Below are 22,073 nucleotides of genomic sequence, written 5' to 3'. Positions count from 1 at the left end.
ACAAACCACATACGTTTTAAAAAGCTTAATAAGCACCGTAACTTTCATGATATAATTTCTCAGTCATAATCGGTTGTTTCCGTGAACGGTTGACTGTTGTGTGACGGCAAATGCTGCGGCTGCAAGGCATTGTGGGGCAGCATTTTCTCCTCTCCTTTCGTAAAGGGAGGTCCAGTGGTTCCTAAGCTAAAGGAGGTTATAAAGGAAGTTTGAAACCTCCATTCCTATCATCTGGAGAATTCGAACGGCACTTGTCATGGCTGCCACTGAGGGACTTCCGAGACATTTCTAGCTGGGTAGTCTCTTCTTTCCATCTTTCAGGGGAATAACCGATATGGAAAGGATTAGAGAGAAAGGCTTGAGGAGAAAAGTGCTGAGGCATCCCAATGCCAAGCATGTGCGTCATCAGATTTTATTATCTTTAACCTGATGAGACGTCGGCTCCCAGGCAGCAAAATAATGAAATATATTGTTGGTCAAGCGGGGTCACACATTAGAGGCTGTGTCAGTGCTGCTAACCCAGCGACGTGCAGTCAGTGGAGGCAGAGCCTCACCTGTCATACTCCAATGTAACGGAAAAACAACTAAAGAAAAACTAAATAGTAATAATAATAAAATGTCTCCACTGATCTATGATGTAAGTGTGATTTATGTATGATTCCAATCGCTTTTTAAAGTCAAAATCAGCAAATTTGCCGAGCTCCGCTACAACTACGGGTAGCGATGAGAAGTGAGGCAGGGACGAGCTCTGCCTCTCGTAAGCCCACAGTAACTTGCTGGAGCACGGGCACTAATTTAGCACGGGCACTTATTTTGTGAGCGCGCTCAAGCCAGTTACTGCGGGGTAAGGTGAGGCACAGATGAGCTCTGCCTCACCTCAGAATGCGTCACCCTATAGACAAGTTTACGCGCCAAAACACGGGTAGCGCCATGACACTACACAAATGCACTTCATTTCCGCCGGAAGTCTTTTGCACAGCGTCTGTCGGTGTAAACCGATGTAAACAGTCAGACGGGCACTGGTGTAAACACAGCGATTTCGATGCTAACAGTGATGCTAGCTTGGGAACACGATTCTACTTCTTTGACTGGAGATGGCGTTACTCTCCCCCACCCGAATTCAGTGCAAAACTGGGAGGATAACATGACGACGTGGCCCAGCATAAAACCAAAATAAACTGCCTTATTTAGGTCATGCCCACAGGAGCCAACAGTTGTCTGTTGTTTACATAATGCACAATTTACATGATCTCTTTATGCTGTGCAATATATCATATGTGCCTGTACTGTTTGAGTGAAAATAAAGTTTGATGTAATTTAATTTCATTATTGCACTGTTATTGCATTATTGCATTTCATATGTTCCTTAGAGTGCTACAATTTCTTTTAACACAGTTCATCATTCATATTAAGCTCATACTGTACATAAATAACACTGAATGAATTAATTGTTGAGAGGAAACTAAAGAAATGGCTTCAACAAGAAAGATCACATGTTTAATCCTAACAGGTATTACAAATTAAAATATAAAAGCAGCCCACACAATTACATCACTATGAAAATATTCATATATAATATTAAAAAATACAATGCATGCAGTATTTGTTGTGTTTATCTGTATTTAATGAACAACATGGCTGGGTGCTGGGTGCTGGTTTGTGGTCGTAGCACTCTATCTAACCACTCGTTCAGGTGCTTTCTCGAGTGATTGCAACCAACTACCGCACACGTAGTTCCCGAACCACTTTTCTTCATGTTGTAATTGTTATATCCTCTTTGTCTCTGCGATATCAGTGCTTTGTCGGCACAACGGAGCTAGCTAGCAAATCAAACCCAGTCCGCCAAAACGGAAGTGCATTGCATCGAAGGGAGGAGTTCAGGATGTAGAGCGGAAACGGCTCAATAACTTGTGTATAGAAACTGGCTGGAAAGCGGGCACTAAGCGCATGCATGTGTTACCATCTCACTGTCGGTCATACTTGTCAACCCTCCCGATTTTCGCGGGAAACTCCCGATTTCATTGCCCTCTCCCGGTTTCCTCCCGGGGTCATATTTCTCCCGCATTTTTCCTGATTTCTGACAAAATCAGATTTACTCAGGACTGTTTCCACTCAGACTTTAATACAGCTACACCATTGTTTGGTTTCCAGGGTAACACGTCTCTTTAGTAGCGCGCACAACTGAAAGTCTGAGAGGGTGAGGCAGATAGTCACAGAAAACAGAACAAGAATCGACAACTACTCTACTCTCTGCTCACTCCTTTCCTGCCCACACATATGCTCCATCAAGGATGGTGCTACAGGCCGCTAGGCATTGCACTTAGAACTACAATAAGCATGTTAATGTTAATCTAACAGCTACGGCGATCCACTAGCACCCCCCCCCCCCCCCATTTTGCATTTTGAAATGCTCCCGATTTCTGAGGTCTCAAGGTTGGCAAGTATGGGTCACCAATGTAATGTTTGTAGATCCCTTTATTACATTTATCCTCGCCATCCATAGTCTCTAAATAACTTATTTCACGTATATATGATATTTAGGCTCGCTGGTCTCATCATATAACGGCAATGAAAAAAGCACCAGGAGAGGCAGCCATAGCCTCTGCCGCGCACGTGAGCCCACAGGTTCTTGTTGCTACTGTTATTCTACGCAGAGACGAGAGACACAAACAACAAACTAGACTTTTGAAACTAGAGGAAGATAAGGAGGACTTTTACAAACAACTAATAGAGATTGTTGTCCAGAAGGAGAGCATGGACTTAATCTTCAAGTCAAGGTAAGACCACAATTGTAATGAAAATGGGATCTTACTAAGAGAGAACAATCCAATATTTAGATTTTGGGTATCCTTTTGTTGAACGGCCTGTTTAAAATGAATCGAAGCATCAGACTAAAAAGCTTTTGAAAATAACCGAATATTTCGATCAAGGTCAAAATATAATATTTGTAAATCTGACTCTGAAAGAGTCAGTGCCTCACCAGCAATGAACCTCACCGCACGTCACTGCTGCTAACCTACCTTGGTTGGTTATTGGCTAATGGTTACACAAGCCAAAAAATAGTTATGACATCAAAAAGTGGGAAAAATCTGATCAGCTCATTTTCAGACAGGTTTTTATATAAATGGATCAGGACAAAAAGAGAGAGAATATTTTTTCCTGAAACTTTCAGAATCTCTTTACACAGAGGGGACACATGTTTATGTATAAAATACATTAAAAAGTGGATTTTGCAGAACAGGTGACCTTCAAGGCACTAACTAAGAATGTACATTTAAGAAGTCGACACCAATGGCACAGGTATACCAAAATGTGCATATAGATGATAGTATTACAGCACCTGTAGCACCAATTTAACTTTTGCAACTAGTGTCTGAGCAATAAATGCTCTAAAAGATTTGTTTAGAAATATATAGGAAGAATTATGATTTCAAAGCACAGAAAGTGAAGTGAGCAGAAATATTCAATATAAAGTTTAGGTTTCATACTATGCCACGGGGAGTTTAATGTTTCACATGTGTCAGAGTGTGAGTTGGTGTTCTCATTCAGGACTCACATACAGGGCCCACTCACGCTGAAGCAGTCTGCATCACCCAAGCAGCAGGTAATGATTCAGGCAGCTCTGTCTCTGACTCACACCCCTGATCTCTACCTTGATGTCTTTCTGCATCCTCTCAGCAGTGATGAGAGCATCACTTTGGCAGCTTGAGCGAGGTAAACTTTTGTATTTTTCTGAATGAAAGTTCTTTGGCCAAAAATATTGGAAGGGAAGTGTATTTGAGTGTACTGAAGTTCCTTACAATGTTTTTCTGAATGAGAGCCACCCCCCCCCCCCCCTGCAACCTGATCTTTCATTGAGCTGATACCTGATTGTCCCTAATGGTCACTGCAGCCTTAAGTGTGAACATGAAGATCAACAGCATGAGTTAAATAATCACTTACACATAGATCTGGTGTAATTTCACCCGTCGGTGAATCTGAGCAAATAGCACATAACAGAATTCACTCATTACCATGGTGATCACAGTGCCATCTTTCCTTGTTTAAATAAATCAGTTGGTCAAATGGCAGAAAAATACCCCCCTGTTAAATGACCGTGGCTGTTAGCTGTGACACAGATTGAAAAACCTGAGTCTCCACGTCTGAGAAACTACCACTAGACTGTCGATCGAAGGACAACTGGTCACCCTTAGCCAGAGGCTCGTCTGAAATGTGTTTGTGTCCACAGGTAAAATCTCAAATAATGCAGTCTGAGTGCTGTTTACACTTTACAGTGTTGTAGGAGCATGGCCTCGTTCAAACTAATGCCCAGAACGGAACAAGAAGAAATAGTTTTGACTGTAACAAGACATTTTTTTTAATCCTAAATAAGAGTCTACAACCAATGGCAGATTGATATCAAACTCAAATGAACTCCAAAATAAACGTTGGATCTGTCCGTTAAGTATGAGCCAGCAGACGTAGCCTAGCCTGGCTAACATTAGATTTGAAACATTGGTTTTGTACGAATGAAAGAAACAATATTTAAAGAGCATCTTGCAGGTTGTTTTGTTTTCTACATTTATGCTTAAACTTGCTTGAAAATTACAATTAAAAAAGTGAATGTAGGATTTGATATGTTTTACGAGACATAAGGGCAGGAATTCAGAGGGAAAGGAGCAATTTTGAGCTCTGCTCTTAAAAACGGCTTTTTTTTAAGGTCATACGTCAAACGCGTCATATTACATCACAAAGGGTAAACATCTCCGCTCTCTGACCGCGGGTATAGTTAGTAGTTGCGTTGAGTTGAGCGGTTGTGTTTTAGTGAGCTGGTATTTTTCGGTAGTTTTACATTGTATTTCACCATTTGTAATCATCGTGCAGTATTGTGTTTGTGCAGGTTGCACCAATACCAGCCTGTCAGGACATCGAGTCCACAGTTTCCCTCACGGGAAAAGGACCGGAGCTAGCGTTAGTTCCTGGGTGCGTTGTGCATCCACCTCCCTGCAGCACATACTCTCCAAAGCTTTATCAGGAAACCGTATTACATCTCCCAACCCCCCTTCGCTGCTCTCTCTCTCTCTCCCCTCCGGTACACGGCACCGTAAGACGTAGTGTGGAGTTGCATTAGGTAACGCTGCCGTCTCCTTTGTGTTTGTTTGTTTCCCCCTGTCTGTGTTGTTTGTGTGTGCGTGGTGGCTGTCACTCCTGGCTCCCGGCTCAACCTCCACTCACCTGCTGCAATCAGCTGTGCACCCTCCCCGACTACACAACTGCTTTCCATCAAGCCATTTACAACGACATATCAACGGAGGCTCCACAACCTTTCTCCGCCAGATCGTCAAGTATCAGCCGTGTCTCGCGTCTCCCCTCCGGTACACAGCACCGTAGTGTGGAGTTGCATTAGGTAACGCGAGATACGGCTGATACTTCCGCATTAGTTTCTGTTATGGATCAGTATCAACAGTCCTGCCAGTAACGTTACTATATTATCAATGCTACTTTAGTTATAGCCTGATATATGATAGCTAACTTCACAATGTTGTGATGTGACGTTAGCTAACATTCTGTAGCTAACGCCGGTCACTCACGAAGATAGCTGCCCAGTTTTCCACTGGTTCTCCTCACACCACAGCTCAATTTCACTCCGATGGCCGTTATTTCTTCTAATCCTTGGCTGCTCCTGGTCTCTTGGACGCCTAGCAGGCTCATAATTATAAGGTTGTGGTCCGTAATTTGCATTTGAATATTCATGTTCAACTTCTTCTGTGTCTTCTGTGTCTAAACTAGCATCGGGATCCATGTTTATTAATACGTTACACCGGCCACTCTCCCCCTTGTTTCCCCCATGTCACGTCATACGCGGGAGGTCACGTGCCAAGGCTTTTTTATGCGGAAGTGAACATTTCTTACAAAAACGACGCCAGATGTCACTGTAGTGTATATTTCTATATATCTTTTTGAAAATCTAGTGTATTCATCATTTTCCTACACATTTATTCACAGGTGTCTTTAACCTGGAAGTTGCTCTTTAACAGAGTCGGGCTTTCAGAATATTGGTAAACCATTATGTACTGTATATTTTGGAGCGAGCCCTACTAGCCATTTTCTTCTTCTTTTCGTATTGAATGATTAACATTTGAAGCAAAATCGTTGAAATGAAAAACTGCAGATAAACTGCAACAAAGAGTTAGAGTCAATAGTTCGAGAAAGTAAGAGAGAGAGACTGAGGGGGGTGAAACTGCTGTCTCAACATGTAAAAGCCACGACATGGTTGTGCCCGCAGTGTTATTGTAGATTATTTATCTTTCCACATAAACGGCAACGCAACAACAACTCCAATGACTCAGTATTAAACACATTTACAAATGGACAACTTCAAACGAGGTGCGCGTCAATGTGGGCACTTGTGTGTCATTCCTGTTCCTTATGTAATGTTGTAATATAATATTGAGAATAATTACTCACCTGCTACACCGCAACTGCACATCTTTTAAAGTATACCATGGGAAATAATGTTTGTGTTCCAGCTGATATCCTCCACATTTGTAGCAAACAGAGAGCTTTATGGGGAGCAGTATGTCTCCAGGCATGAGGGGCTATTTCTGACCAACGGTGTCAGGATACACACCAATGGCTCACTACACCACACACAGGCCACAATGTTGCATGCGTGGGTTTCCACTAATCCGTCTCTATGCAGGTGTGTGTGCACTGTAAGTGTAGATGAGGATTAGAGTTTACTGGATAAAAATCATATCTATTTTTATGTTCTTGTACATGAACTGGATGTGTATTTTTGTAGTTGTTTTGAGAAAGGGATTTCCGAGAGCCTTAGATTAACACAAGCATAGTGACAAGCTTAACCTTCTGTCAGTGGTCGCCTTTAATTGTCCCCTTTATTCAAGGTACAAAGGGGTTTTCTGTGCGTGTGTGTTTGTGTGCACTGTTTTGTTAGGAACAACAAACAGTACATATCCATAGTTCGTCTGACGCACTCAAGCCAAAAGCTGATTTTGGGTTGCAATGCCACGGCATTTACAGGAGCCCCTGATCCTGACCAGGCCAAACACAGTCTCCTCATGCTGCTTTATGAGTGGGAAATACTTCTGTACCTGAGTATCATGGCAAGATGAGTGAATGAGCAAAGGACACAAAACTTGTAATTAAAAAAAAATGGTATATAAACATCCAATTAAATGTTTATGTGTTAAGGTAAATAAGTTGCCTGTGATGAACCCACACATAATTATCTAAAGTTCTCCTTTGCACACCTAAACATTTAAGCATCTTTCAGCTCAATGTTTTGGTATTTCAAGTATTAAGGAGTGTGTTATTTCTTTCAGGAGTTGATTGATACCAAAAATGTAAATCCATTTATCATTTGGCCAGATAAAGGGCTCTTAAATGAAAGATAAACTTCCATTATGCAATTTAGAAACTCTAAAAACTGTGGCCGCACCTCCCTCAAAACAGGAAATGAGACCAACATCTAAATGAGCAAGTATAGTTTAAGAAGCAAATGGCAACAAACCCCAACAACAGCATTTCTATTTTAAATGATTGTAAAATGTATTATAATGGTGCCATTGTTGGTTTCCATAACAGCTGTGGTTACATTTAACAATCCTGTAAAGTGGCAGAGCCAAATGGGATGCCACTATTTTTAAACTGCTAGCAAGATCCCAAAACTATGTTGACAACAGCAGAGTGACACGTTGACCTGCATGACACCTACAGTATATTAATGTGAAACTCAATGCAGTTCTGACCTTTAGAGTACATGCACAGTTGTTCTGATAAACATTCGTCACTTGTGCAGAGAGCTATCACTTACTGTAATGTAACCCAAGGTGAGCTACAAATTCAAACAACACCTACTGGTTGAGTAATTAGATGTCAGGACACTAAAATAATTCAAAAAGGCTGAATTTTCTTTTGGGCTTTTCATTTAGGTTAATTCCATTCTTCTTTAAATTTAATATCTTCTTTTTTAAACAAAATATCTTGCTTTCTTCTTTTCTAAAGTGACATTGTCCTGTTGTCTAACAGAATACATGAACTGTACATAAATGCCATCTTAATGATAGTTTTTTTTCACTTATTAATTTGAATTGCATAGCATTTGATATTAAAGAGGACCTATCATGCAAAATGCACCCTTTCATGTATTTTATACATAAAAATGTGTCCCCTATGTGTAAAGTGATTCTCAAAGTTTCAGGAAAAAAGATTAGCTCACTTTTTGTCCTGATCCATTTATATAAAAACCTGTCTGAAAATGAGCTGATTAGATTTTGGCCACTTTACGATGTCATAACGATTTTTTGGCTTGTGTAACCATTAGCCAGCCAATAACCAACCAAGGTAACCCCCCCACCTTATCACCTGAATCTCCTCATAGAGCACGTTGGGAGTGGCCCCTTATTTTCATTCAAAGTAACAGACAGAGAATCAGCACTTTTGAAACAGGGCTGAAAGAGAGTGGATTATGGGATGCTACAATGGGTGATCTGCTTGTTATTTCGACCCAAACACTCAGAGACATGTTTTGTATATCTGAGACCTATTGATGAAAAACAGTATAATAGGGGATCTTTAAGACAATCCAAAAGTAACCATGTAATCAGTTTACATTACAGTGATACTAGGGGTTACTGATTAAAGATAATTGTAATTGTTGCGGAATACATTCTTAAAGTAACCCTCCAAAATCTGCACGTTGCACATATTCCATCAAACACAGGTTAGTCAGCTAAGTAATCAGAAATAAAGGATAGGAGGGTAGAATCGAAAGTCCATAGTACACTTACTGTTAGTATGATATTTTGTTTGAAAAGGAGGACTTTTGAAAAAGGCCTGAATGTGTTGGAATTTACCAATAGACTTTATCACCTTTATCCAAATAATGTAGAGATCATCAAGTGTATAAACATTGTATATCAGTGAATCAGCTCTGCGTTTGTTGCTTGTTCTCATCTCTGATAAAAACAGCAAAGCAAAAAGGCCCAAGGCAAAGTTGAAAATAAATCAAATGTTCTTTTTCAAGTGTGACATTTGCATTCTCAGGCAGCAATATTTGTGTCTAGGCTCGCCACACACATGCAAACACACAACACACGTATGCAACAACATCCTACATTACGATCATTGCATCACATGGTACAAAATATTCTCATCAAGTCACTACATGCAGCGACGAAAGTTTAGAAGAAGATTTAAATTAATGATCCCCCGAGGGGGAAAAATGTTCTTCTTTAGTAGAAATAACACATAAATGGCTTTAATTCAGGATTTACATTCGCATAACACATATATGAAAATAAAAAAATAAAAAAATAAATTTATATTAGAAACCCAAAACTTTGAGAATGACGTGACTGCATCTGCATTGACATCTGAAAAGGCTGCATTTTAATCAGTTATTAGTAGAGCGAGGAGTGCAGGTAATGGGCAAATTGATACAATGTTGCTTTCTATGGCAAGGCCAGAGAGCACTTGGAAAATCATATGATGGACTCCATCAGCTTTTCCGCTGAAAAATATAATGAGAATTTGGCAGAAATAGCTGGATGCAAGGGATTTTCAATTAACTTGCTTTCCTGTTTCCCCCCAACGAGTGAGTCTTAACCATGCTTGCAATGTAGCTCTATGCCTGGGGTGTCCGAACTACAGCCTGGGGGCCAACTGTGGTCCGTTGTCAATTTTGAAATGGCCCTCAGCAAATTCTAAAAGTACAATGATATATGGCCCACACATGAAACTTGTGCTTGTCTTATGTTGTACTTCTTAAATATATATGTACACATTACACAGTATTCATCAAAATCAGAATACCTTTATTAGTCCCACAGAGGGGAAATTTGCAGCATTACAGCAGGAAAGAGCCACAGACAGCTTAGTTTTAAATATCTTACATGCGTTAAAAAAAGTACTAAGTTATAATATAATAAACAATATGCTAAAAAAAGATAAAAATTAAAAAAGTTATATCATTTTCAAAAAATACAGATCAAAAACTAATCAAATCTACAAATCAAATCCTGTAGCAGTTCTTAGGATTTAGCAGCCCGGTATATATTACAGTTATTAAAGATGGCATATGTATATAAGTATATATTGCACATACATGTAAAGCACATGTTGCACATAGTTTGACGGTATCTAACAGCAGCAAGTTACACAATTGACAAAATACAAGATACATACCTTGTAACAGTAACAAGGGTTTAGCAGCCAGGTATAAATTACACAGTTATTAACGGCATATATATATTGATTTAGTGGCCAGGTATAAATTACACAGTTATTAATGGCATATATATATTGATTTAGTGGCCAGGTATAAATTACACAGTTATTAATGGCATATATATATTGCACATATAGCACATATTGCACAAAGTTGGTTTGTATTTAGCAGCAAGGGGTGTTATAGTCTGTGTTGTGGTGTGTGTAGGAGTGTCTACTAGGGGCAGTGCTGGTTGTAAAGTCTGACCGCTGCAGGTGTTAATGAGTCTAGTTTTTCAAATAAATTCAGCGAATCTTAGTTGATAAAAAAAGCCCAATCATTTAATTACATAGTAAGCTTGAAATACACCCTTCATATTTCCCCTTATTATAAGCAATCTGAGGCTTCTGTTTTAAGGAATGAGCTTTTGTAACAAAATAAATGAAACCCTATATATTGAAAGCTGTGATGAAGGCTGTTTTTATCTTAAAGCATATTCAAGTATCAAGCATTATTTGCCTACATTTGATAGATTTAGCTAGCTTATAACTTAACTAATGAGGCAATATACTTCACCTTTGGACACCCCTGCTCTATAATAATAATAATAATAATAATGGGTTTCATTTGTAACACGCTTCATATTTGAGGAGCTACAAGCAGTGAGCATGGAACAATATAAAACAGCACACAACACGGTAGAATGAATAGTAATTGATACTGCAATGCAAGTCTGTTGTTTCTGTCGTTTTGCTAGATTGTTCGAATTAATAAGCAGCCCCGTGCGTGGTCGGGCGCATTGTAGGAAAGCAAGACAATAAATGGCAAAGATATGTAGAAAATAAACGTATTTGAGATTAGTCCAAAACAAACGTTATGTGGGAGAAAATACGTTTCTGGCTAAACGTAATTGAGAATACAGTTTAGTTCTGTGGGAACGTAATTTTGAGGAGACAGGGTTGCACACAGCACAATTAGAATTTGGATCAGAAATGTATTGTTTCCAGGTGATGACTGCTACTGACCTGGTGTGACTCACTTTTTTTTATAGAGCCAGCCTGATGTTGATGTTTTTAGTTTTGAGTGAAATATATCATCAGCTGAAAATGTGGTTTACAAATTCATTTTCAGCCCTTATTACTTGACTTTAGCACGATAATCATGTTAAAGATACATTTGTAAAAACACTGCAAACCTGATTAGATTTACTTTGTGCTAATAAGAAAATCATCAAGATATGAAGCTTACCAAGATGGGGAACATACAGTATGCTCACTTGTTTTTGTAGTTCCCCTCTTCTTTTATCGTACATTTAAAAACTAAAAACTTTAATTTTTTTCAATAAATACAGCATACAGTATGTTGGCTTTAACTGATATCTTGTTATATTGCAGATCTGACTTACAGTAAAAGATGATCATATTCCCAATATTCAGTAATGAAACAAAGCTCTTTCTTGTGCACATACCAACTGCAACACAATTAACAGCACACAGCGCAAAAAACAACAACAAACCAAAGACCAACAAGTCAAAGAGACAACAGTATTTTTTTGAATGACCATTCACTGGCGAGGCCATGTGAATACATGTTTTTCAAGTTAAGACTGGATGAGTAGCATCTCTGGAGACATGAACGTCTCCCAATCATTAAGCTGCCTTTAAGATAACAACAGAACACAGCGTGCTTCTACTGTACTCTATTTACTCAACTGGGGATACAAAAGGCTTATCTTACAACAACGTAAATTGACAGTTGTGCTTGAGGAGGCGTTATTTATTCAATTTCAACAGTCTTGCATAAACACAATGTTCTCTTTGTTAAAAAAAAACATCTGTTACTGTTTGAAAGCCAAGTGCACCCTGGGCAAATGAACTTTGAGTTTAATAAAATACAGCCTCTCCAAGAACAGCATGTCAATCTTAGCTAAGCCTTCCATTGCACTTGTACTTATCAGACAACTACACAGAAAAGGTAACGTTTGTATTGTTAAATTGTCTGTCTTTTAAAATGTAAACATGTAAATATCAGCCATGGATGCAGAATTACTGTCATACTCCCAGGTTTATGTCACGGTTTTAGTGTTGTCTGTCTAGGTTTGGGTGTTTTGCTGTCATGTTTTCCTCCTGGGTTATTGTCTGGTCCTCTTCCCTGTGTTTTTCCTCCCGTCGTTAGTTTCCCTGGTGTGTCTAGTTGTTTGATTGTGTTCACCTGTGGCCCTTGTGTTTCTCCTCCCCTGCCCGGCTGTTTCTCGTCTTGTGATTACCCCTCCCTGTATTTAGTCTTGTCTCCTCCTGTGTTCAGTGTTGGTGCTTCTTTTGTATGTGACCCAGTTCACCGAAGAGTGTTTTGTTTGTCGAAGCTTATTTAAAGTCCTTGAAATAAAGGTATCGTCAAGTGTAATCTGCGTTTGGGTCCTACCTGCTTAACAATTACCACAATGCAATCCATCAATCACTAAGTCAAACTAGAGAATGCAATTCCTGAAGAAATTGCTAGTGGGAATGCTTTATGCTGAAAAGCTGACACTGAATTGCTATGCTGAAATGTAATGTGTAGGTAGAAGGTGAAGAATTTAGATTGAAATGATACATGAACACTGGGGGCTTGAATGTGTGACAAGAGAAGAAAATAAAGTAAAAAAAGCTTGGAAAAGCAGCAGAATGTTTGAACTGCAAACTATTGAACTAACTTGATGGCGAATGATCTGAAGCCATGGCATCGGTATTTGGTGACACCCCATAATACGCTTAGATATGTTGATGGCTGCATTGTTACCAAACCTGTGAAGTTTTGGGCTGTTTGGAGCATTTTCACTGAAGTTATGAGAAAACCATGTTTCATGGCGAGCATTGTGTTGCCATGGCAACGACATTTGAAGAAATCTCAAAACTGTCATGTAGATGTCTTCACGGCTGGACTGTTAGCACACATGTGAAGTTTTAGCACTTCACAATGGTTAATGGCCAGACCACTATTAACCATTATCTGAAGTCTGGTGCTGTTTTAGACAATTTTCCTAGGTATCACGACAACATCGTGTTTTATGGCAAGGGATGCGTTTCCATGGAAACGGCATATGGTGAGATCTCAGATTTGGCATATAGCTGTTGAGGCATGGACCGGTGATATACAAGTGAAGATTGGGGGACGATTGGACCGTGTCCATTGGAGTGACAGCGACATCGTGTTTTATCGCGAGGGATGCGTTGCCATAGTAACACTACAATCAGATTTGATGTATAGAGCTGTTCAGGGCCACAGTGTTAACCATCATGTGATGTTTGGTGGCGTTCTGAGAATGTCAGTTGGAGTTATGACATCATCGTGTTCCATCACACAGGTGTTTATGTTTGAGCTAACGACGTTATGAAACACCTGTGCTTGAGCCCAGAGATCAAAGGTTTCCATGGTGCAGTAATACGTGAGAGGAGAGCCTTTCCATGGTTCTGAAGGAGAGATAAACCTCTTACATGTGAACGTTTTCTTGAAGAACCTTAACAGATATCAGTGAAATTTAAACGCGTGAAGCATCTCAAGGACCCTGAGCATATGAAGTGTGCTTTTTGTATACTTTCGGGTCAATAATGTGGCTTTTTTGGTAGATTAACTAAAGGTGTGCAGCTGCTGCTGTGAGGAAAGATCAGCCTGAATTTACAATGGTTCTTAATAGCCGCGTTCACACCGCAGTACTTTTCCCACTTTAGTTCCGATATAGTTCCGGAATGTCACGTTCACACCAAAAAGAGCCGGTGTTGTGTCAAATTATGCACCCCCGTCGTGAAATGCACCCCTTGACACGAGAACGCGCATTTGAACGTATAGTCCGCTATTCTATGTTGTCTTTTTGATGGTTGGGTTGTCGAATCCTGGATTTTGCATTCATTTGTCACTTATTTTTGAGTTATTTTTTTATTTAATACATGTTTTTATTTAATTGGGACGTCTTGTCTGTATACTTGTGCTTTACAATGTATAGTTTATTTTTACATCAAGTGCTTGAGGGTGGGATTAATAGAAACTTTTTTATTTTGGGGGTGCTTTTTATGAACAGCCTGGTTGCCACGATATGCACCCCTTGCTATCTCTGACAATAAACATGTCACATTGTGTGTGTACGTGTGTATGTGAAAAGCAGTGCTGTCTGTTTATTTGCAATGTAGGCTAGGCCTAGTCAAAATAATTTCAAGTCCAGATTCAATGCATTCAGGCCTGAATGCATTCAATGCATTCAGGCATTCCTCTGTCCCAGATATGCCTCCTACACACGGTCATAATAACCCACGAGCACCGTTATAACGCCTCGTGTGGATAGCATGCACACACCTCTCATCCCCTGAGCGTGTACGCGCCTCATGATGAGAGTCGGAGTGAAACGCAGCGTGTGGAGGCCCCCGCGCAGCCCTTTCGGTCCAAGCACACCTTGGGTTGCCTCACGGGCGGCAGGGGCTCTGGCGTGGCTCGTCACCATGACGACCAAAAAACACATCTCGAGCATGTGCACCCGCTCTCAGAGTTTTTCTCAGAGTGGCAGCGCGTGTGTCTGATGGACAGATGGATGAACAGGCTGATCAGCAGAGGATATGTCCTGCAGTTCGCCTCTCCCCCCCACAGTTCAATGGGATACAGGAAACACTCCTGTCCTCCCAGAAGCTATGTCTTACGCTCCAATCCGAGCTGCTGGAACTCCTGTTGAAAGAGGATATTTTCAGGGTTCCTCAAAGGGAGGAAAGTCAGGGGTTTTCACTCCTGTTATTTTTCTAATCCCGAAAAAGACCGGGGGAATGAGACATCCTCGATCTGTCAGTATTCCACATGCTGACGATCAAACAGTTGCTGGAATGTGTTCACCACGATGACTGGTTCACTTCCACCTGAAGGATGCATACTTCCACATACCCATCATCCCAAAACACAGGAAATTCCTGCGTTTTCTCATTTCAGGGAATATCAGAACAGAAAATCGTCTGCCGTCCGGATATTTCCTGGCTCCTCGCATTTTTGTGTATAGAAGGCTGGAGCCACTACACAGAGGAGGGATGAGAGTGTGGTTCTCTCTGGATGACCTGCTATTTGCTGGTTCGCTCCAGGGAGGAAGTCGCTTTACAGACGTTACATCTCGTATCGCATCTGTCAAAGCCTGGGTTTCATAATAAATTGGAAGAAGAGCTGTCCTCTTCCCTCTCAGACAATCTTTTATCTGGGAGTGGAATTAAACTCAGCCAGCATGAGAGCGCGGCTCTCGCGGCAGCGAGTGGAGGAACTGACAGCTCTCCTCCGGCGTGTCACAACTCACACAGCCCTCTCCGTGAAGCAGCTGCTTGGCGTTGGCGTCAGCTGGTCACGTGATGATACCCCTGGGTCTCTTCCAACAGGGGGACACTCCAGAGGTGGTTCATTCGCTGCAGAAGCCTGCTGTTTTTAACCTATTGGTTTATAAACTGCAGAGCTCGCGGCATTCCTCTGTCCCAGATATGCCTCCTACACACGGTCATAATAACCCACGAGCACCGTTATAACGCCTCGTGTGGACAGCATGCACACACCTCTCATCCCCTGAGCGTGTACGCGCCTCATGATGAGAGACGGAGTGAAATGCAGCGTGTGGAAACTCCCTTGCAGCCCTTTTGCCTCACGGGCAGCGGTGGCGATGGCGTGGCTCGTCACCATGACGACAATTACGGCACATCACAGAGAAGCCTCTCCCCCAAGCAGTTCCATGGGATACAAGAAACACTCCTGTCATCCCAGGAACAGAGTCTTGCACGGTTTTTACTCCGCTATTTTTCTAAATCTCGGAAAAGAACGGGGGAGTCGCCCCGTTGCTGTACAAACATGTATTGATTCGCACAGACAACAGGCCACGGCTATGGAAGCAGCCATACCTCAATCGCCAGGGAGGAGCAGTGGCGGTTCTACGGGGTGGCACGGGGTGGCAGCTGCCACCTCAGAAAAATGCCTTGCCACCCCAGCTGCCACCCCATTTGGCAGCTTTGTTTTGAAAGAAAAGTTGTGGCTCATCGGAAATGTATGAGAGAAAATCTCTAATGTCCGAGTGCAAGTGAATGCAGCACAAGACGCGAGCCTTGTAACCCCTCCCCCCCCCTGGCGCGAGCTTGGAAATATGATTGGCGGCGATTTCATTTGAACGGGAGGACAGCGCAAAACGAGAAGCATTTCGGATACAAGTAGACAGAAGCAGTGGTGTAGTGGGCGTACGCCGTACCCCCACTTATTTGGAGCATGATTTCTTTTTTTAATAGTCTTATACATCTAAAATCATTGCCAGTGTTATCAGTTGCAAGTGTGTGTTTGTTGTATTAATGACGAAAACATAATAGGCAGATTTCACAGTAATTATAATAAAAACGTAGCTCAAGCATTTATGCAACTTGATTTGAAGCGTGTGTGTGTGAGGGGCAGAACCGTGTGTGTAGGGTGACCAGGCGTCCCGCACTGTGCGGGACTAAACACACAGCATTTTTATTATTTGTCCCGCGTCCCACACATTGAGACTATGTCCCGCATTTGAGATCGCGCAGAAAGGCCGGATCGGTTCGCTGACAGCATCATGTAAGTTGCGCTGACAGGCGACACCACTACACCACTGGACAGAAGGAATGAGGTATTTGCGGTCAGGGTATGACTTTGATTGATTGATTGAAAAGTTTATTAACAGCTTGTATATTGAGTACAGTACAGTACAGCTCAAAAACATACAATTGTTAAGGGGATGCAGACCAGAGAAAGACTTTCGTCTTGTTTACATCAGGGTCCCCCATTTCCAATTCATCATATCATTTAAGACATATAAGACATATCTGACATACAGATTGTTTTTTTACAATTTACATACAGGTGGTTTTTGACTGGGGTAGGCTAAAGCCATATCAATAAATGGCTTATCCCCACCATGAAAAATGATGTTAAAGTAAGCAAAACAAAGTCTGCCAACTCGCGCGGAGTAAATTGCACAGACAGCATAGTAAGATTGATTTCAGTAGCCACTTGTCTGGAAATACCGAAGACTAGAAACGGTTTTGAAAACTTTTGTCACGTAGTGATCGTCTTCTCAATAGAACATCTTTGATAATGTCTTCTGGCCAATCAGAATCAAGATAACGGCTGGGTGTTGTTGCAGGAAGTCCCGACGGAGAATACTTTTGCTGTAGTACATCTCTATATACATCGGTACAACTATAAGACCCCACGGTTTGATGATTGATAGGTGTGTGGGCTGTCTTTCATTTTGACACACAGAACAATGGGGGCTATCAACCCTTATCCACAATGTAAAGTAATTCACACAGCCTCTTCCCTCTCCTCTCTGTGAGGAGCAGCAGGTTCAGCTTTCAGAAAAAAGTAACAAAAAACTAAAATGGCATTCATTTTTTAAAATATGTCGTGTAGTAATATATATTTATTTATTTTTCTTCTCAAGAGAGTACCAGAATGTGTATTTGATGTTAGTATTTCAAAAATCTCTTGGGGGACAATCCCCCCAGACCCCCCTGCAGGGGTTGGGTTTTCAACTCTTTCACCTGTGGGGAAATTGCAGGATTGGCTCCAGGTCACCCTTTTTATTTACTACAAGACAAATGTGCCTTTTTATTTCATACAGTTCAATTGGGATTGAGACAGGGAAATAATCTAAACCTCACGCGTGGCGTTTCACTGTCAAGGGGAGCGTGTATGTAATTACATTGCAAATACTGACTTGAGCCCCACCACTGTATGAGTTAGCCCTACCATAGATTACCCAAAACAAATACTCTGGAGCCGCCACTGTTTGCGGTCTACTATGACAGAGAAGAGCCTGTCAAGTTTGGCTGTACTAAGCATTGAATCAAAACGCACCATAGCTTTAAACCTTAATAAGTTTGTGAGGCGTTTTGCTGATCAAGATGGTAATCGCCACATTCAGCTGTTATAGGCATGCCAACTTGATGCTCTGCTCACAGATGAGTCGATGAGAATAATAAACTGTTTAAGAAGATAACCTTACATGTGTAAATACATGTTTCTTCTTTGTGGGGGTCTGCCCCCAAAAAACAGTTTCAAGTCCTGAGAAAGTCAAATAAGACGGTGTATAGAAAACTACACTGCCCAGCCAAAAAAAAGTAACTACTTTGATTTAACTAGGCCAGTAGGTAAGGGCTTTCCACTGGATAATAACTTCAGCGATGTATATGTTTTAGCTGAATACACGTTTTTTTAACCCTAACTGATGCAGTTAGTCACTTCTTTAATGTTTGTTCTTTCTGATGTAAAGTCAAGGTTGTAACTGTTTGCAATTAAGTTGCGGGGCGCTGAACTGTTCCTTTGATTCTTTTGAATTATGATAGTAATTACTGGTCTTTCAAATTTGAGGGAGGTTGAGCAAGCATCTTGAGGAACGTTCATCATTAACTCCTCCAAAAAATATAGTTTATTTAATAATAACACTGAATATGTGAATCATAACAGTGATTGACAGCTGATAGGAATAATATGATTGTTAATATTATCATATTCATACCGACACACATCGATGAGACAGTTAATTAATGTACTTATTGCAGCAGTCTGCATATTTGGTACCCCTGCTGGTCTAAGAGTGAAACCAACTCATTCATTTAAAATTCATTAAATTACGTGTGCCACCTTATATATTTATATTTAAGGCTTTACTGATGTGCCACAATAATGTCACCTAATGTTATTGAGTTAAAATATCAATATTGTGGCTTTCCAAGTTAACATTGATTGATATGACTGCGATTAAATCAGCATATACTTCTGCCAGGGGATGCCACCCCTGAAATTCTCCTGCCACCCTCTTGCCACCCCATGAATATTTGTCTAGATCCGCCCCTGGGGAGGAGTACGATCTGCGCAGCTTCTGAACGCAGCCAGGCGGCTGCTGTTCTGGGCGCGCACACACGTTGCTTTCATCAGAGCAATGTATATTCCGAATTGAACAGAGGGGCTCGCAGAGCGCAGCAGCCGTGTTATGCGAGGAGTACGGAGACTCGGACCTGCGTCACGCGCACTGGCACCTCAGTGGGATTTGGCTTTGGTGTTACGCGCACGAAGCAAAGCCCCATTTCAACCTTTAGACCAGGGTTGCGTTCCGATAATCCAAAAATCAGCTCCTAAATTCTAACCCTATCTCCTATTCCTTGACCTCTGATTGAAACGTCACGGGGTTAAGGGATAGTGGATAGGGGAATTCAAAAGGACTTAGGAGAAGAGACTGCGGTACTTTAGAGCAGAGGTTCTCAATTGTTTTTCAGCCAAGGACCCCTTACAAGATAGAGAATACACCAAGGACCCCCTCATTCTGATTTGTGATTTTGGGCTATATAAATAAAAATTGACTTGACTTGACTCGACATGTATGTCCCTTGGAATAATCTGATGTAGCCTATTTTTTACACTTCTATAGTCTTAGTTATGTGAAAGAAGAACACAAGAGCAATGTATTAGAAATATATTAGATATGTATTAAAAATATTTGCACCATCTCAACACAGAATACCCATAAAACAATCAATCAATTAGCTGCAAGTAATACTGTACCTAAACAAAATATCAAAGGGAAATCAAGAGAAAAGTGATAATTTGAAGTGCATTTCAGAACATACACACACACACACACACACACACACACACACACACACACACACACACACACACACACACACACACACACACACACACACACACACACACACACACACACACAAAGATAACACATCAAGTGTTTCACTCTTAGTTAAAATTAAATTATTTATAAAAGTCTAATAACAAAATAAATGCAGGCTATAAACAATTGAACACATGCCTGCATTGCAACATATATCAAGTAAATTGCAAAACAACTGCAACTGCATTGCTACAATCCCAAACCACTACTTATAATGGCAGCCAGCTCTGGACACTATTGGAGTGATGCAAGGCAGTCCATGAAGCTGATTGCTTCTCTCTGCAAGTGAAGACACACATATCAAACTAAATCAATAAATGCAACATACAGTATCTGACATTTCTGTTGCTCACACACATAACCACACACACACACACACACACACACACACACACACACACACACACACACACACACACACACACACACACACACACACACAGACACACACACACACACACACACACACACACACACATGGTTTAAAGTGGGCGGGAACGATCCAGAACAGCGTTTCGGCACCTTCGATTAATAAGTAAATAAATCTGAGTGGCAGTTTCATACATAATAATGTCAAGCGAGTTCACAGAGCTGCCAACTCTCACACAATTGACATTTTTCACACGCTCTCAGCCACAAGTCCATTTTCTCAAGCAGTGAAAAACAAATTCATAACTGATAATGTCATGGTGCGAAAAGAGGACACTACTGCACATTGCGCAACAGCAGCACCAGGCAGCAGACCATCTGAATAGCGAGAAATATACACAAATGTATTACATTGTAACTTATTCCCATGCATGTTGCTCAAAGTAATCTCAGTCAGTCTCACTTCTGCGGCTCTCCCTCTCCTCTCGCGCCAGTGCGATGAGCCGCGCAGAGCCGGACACATCAGTGGACTCATCCAATTGAACCGCGAATTTAGACCCTCTCAGTCTTTCCAGCAGTTGTGATTTGATATCAGCAGACATGTCCTAAATTCGTCATCTGCTCTTTAGCAGAAACAGACGTAACATTAACCATCCGTTGTTGTTGCTGGCTGTAGTCCTCGCCCTTCCTCTCAAAAAAAGCCCGGTCTTTTTTTACATAATCTGGATGCTTGGTCTCGAGGTGCCTCTTCAATTTGGCAGGCTTCATCGCCTCATTGGCAAGACACCGCAGGCATATCAGACATTTCGGTTTCCCTTCCACTTCAATAAATCCTTATTGGAGATACTCCTCATCGTATTTCCTTACTTTTGTTTTTTGTTTTTCATTTACTTCATTTGTAGCCGTAACCTGTCGTTTTAAAAATCGGTCCATCTTCGTAGTATGCTAGCCGTGTTATATCTCTATGATGCTAGCAGTGGCGCTCTCTGACTGACGTACCAGTTATTGTTGTTTCCATGGTAACGAGTGACGCGCTTGATTTTTAAATGTATAGATTTGTTAGATTAGAACGTAATCTATGAACTATTTTAGATTAAAAAAATAAAATATTATTTGTTGAACTATGAAGCCTTTTGTAAAAAAAAAAAAAATGAAAAAAAAATGATATCATGATCATTTAAATTAATGAATCTGAAAACTTTTCACGGACCCCCTGGCAGAGTGCCACGGACCCCCGGGGGGTCGCGGACCCCACTTTGAGAACCACTGCTTTAGAGAATCCAAATGCACTTTCACTATCCGACGTGTTTATGATGCGCCAGCAGACGTCATTGTGTGCTTCTGCTGCTGTGGTGAAACTATGGAAACTACAGTGTTCTATACAACGGACTAGAACATGGATGTTTAATAAGAACGAGGGACTCACCTAGAGACTCTGCACCGTGCTCTGATGCTGTTGTTTTATGCTTTATGAACGTGGACAACAGAAAAACATATTCTTCATGACCAAAGTTGTAATTGAAATAACAAAGGAAAGTGACATTTATGCTCGTCACCCTCTCCCTCCGGTCCACATTAATACAAAGGATCCCAATACGTAGCCTATGATTGAAAATATTTTAAAATCAATACAAATGTATTTATTATAAACGTTAGTCCTTAACACCTATCACTGTGTACATCACCATTCAAACATCTTTTAAAAGTTGAACAAACCCCACACAGCTCAGTGAAATGTTGACTTTATTTGATCATTTCAGTAAAAACTAACGTTCATATTTCTCTTTTTGATTATAATACTGATGG

General features: G+C 40.9%; 1 protein-coding gene and 1 long non-coding RNA gene across 3 annotated transcripts in view; both read right to left on the bottom strand.

Annotated features, from left to right (window-relative positions):
• lepr (leptin receptor) overlaps nt 1-6,585 on the bottom strand; it is a 75,279-nt gene extending 68,694 nt beyond the window's left edge. The window contains exon 1 of one of the 2 annotated variants that reach the window (XM_079677562.1): nt 6,448-6,585. In XM_079677562.1, coding sequence (XP_079533688.1) covers nt 6,448-6,469 — 22 coding nt within the window. In that variant the 5' untranslated portion in view covers nt 6,470-6,585. The remainder of the gene's footprint in view (nt 1-6,447) is intronic. The other variant, XM_079677564.1, reaches the window with a different exon arrangement.
• A 13,089-nt stretch (nt 6,586-19,674) lies between these two features.
• LOC307037052 lies at nt 19,675-21,537 on the bottom strand. Its single transcript, XR_013807590.1, has 2 exons — nt 20,731-21,537; nt 19,675-20,177 (listed from the first exon to the last, which is right to left on the bottom strand). It is a non-coding gene; the product is annotated as an uncharacterized lncRNA (long non-coding RNA).
• Nucleotides 21,538-22,073: the final 536 nt, after the last annotated feature.

The sequence above is a fragment of the Notothenia rossii genome (genome assembly GCF_949606895.1).
Source record: "Notothenia rossii genome assembly, chromosome: 1".
Taxonomy (NCBI): Eukaryota; Metazoa; Chordata; class Actinopteri; order Perciformes; family Nototheniidae; genus Notothenia; species Notothenia rossii.
Note: the sequence above shows the minus strand (reverse complement) of the source record. Positions and strands in the feature narration are given on the sequence as shown.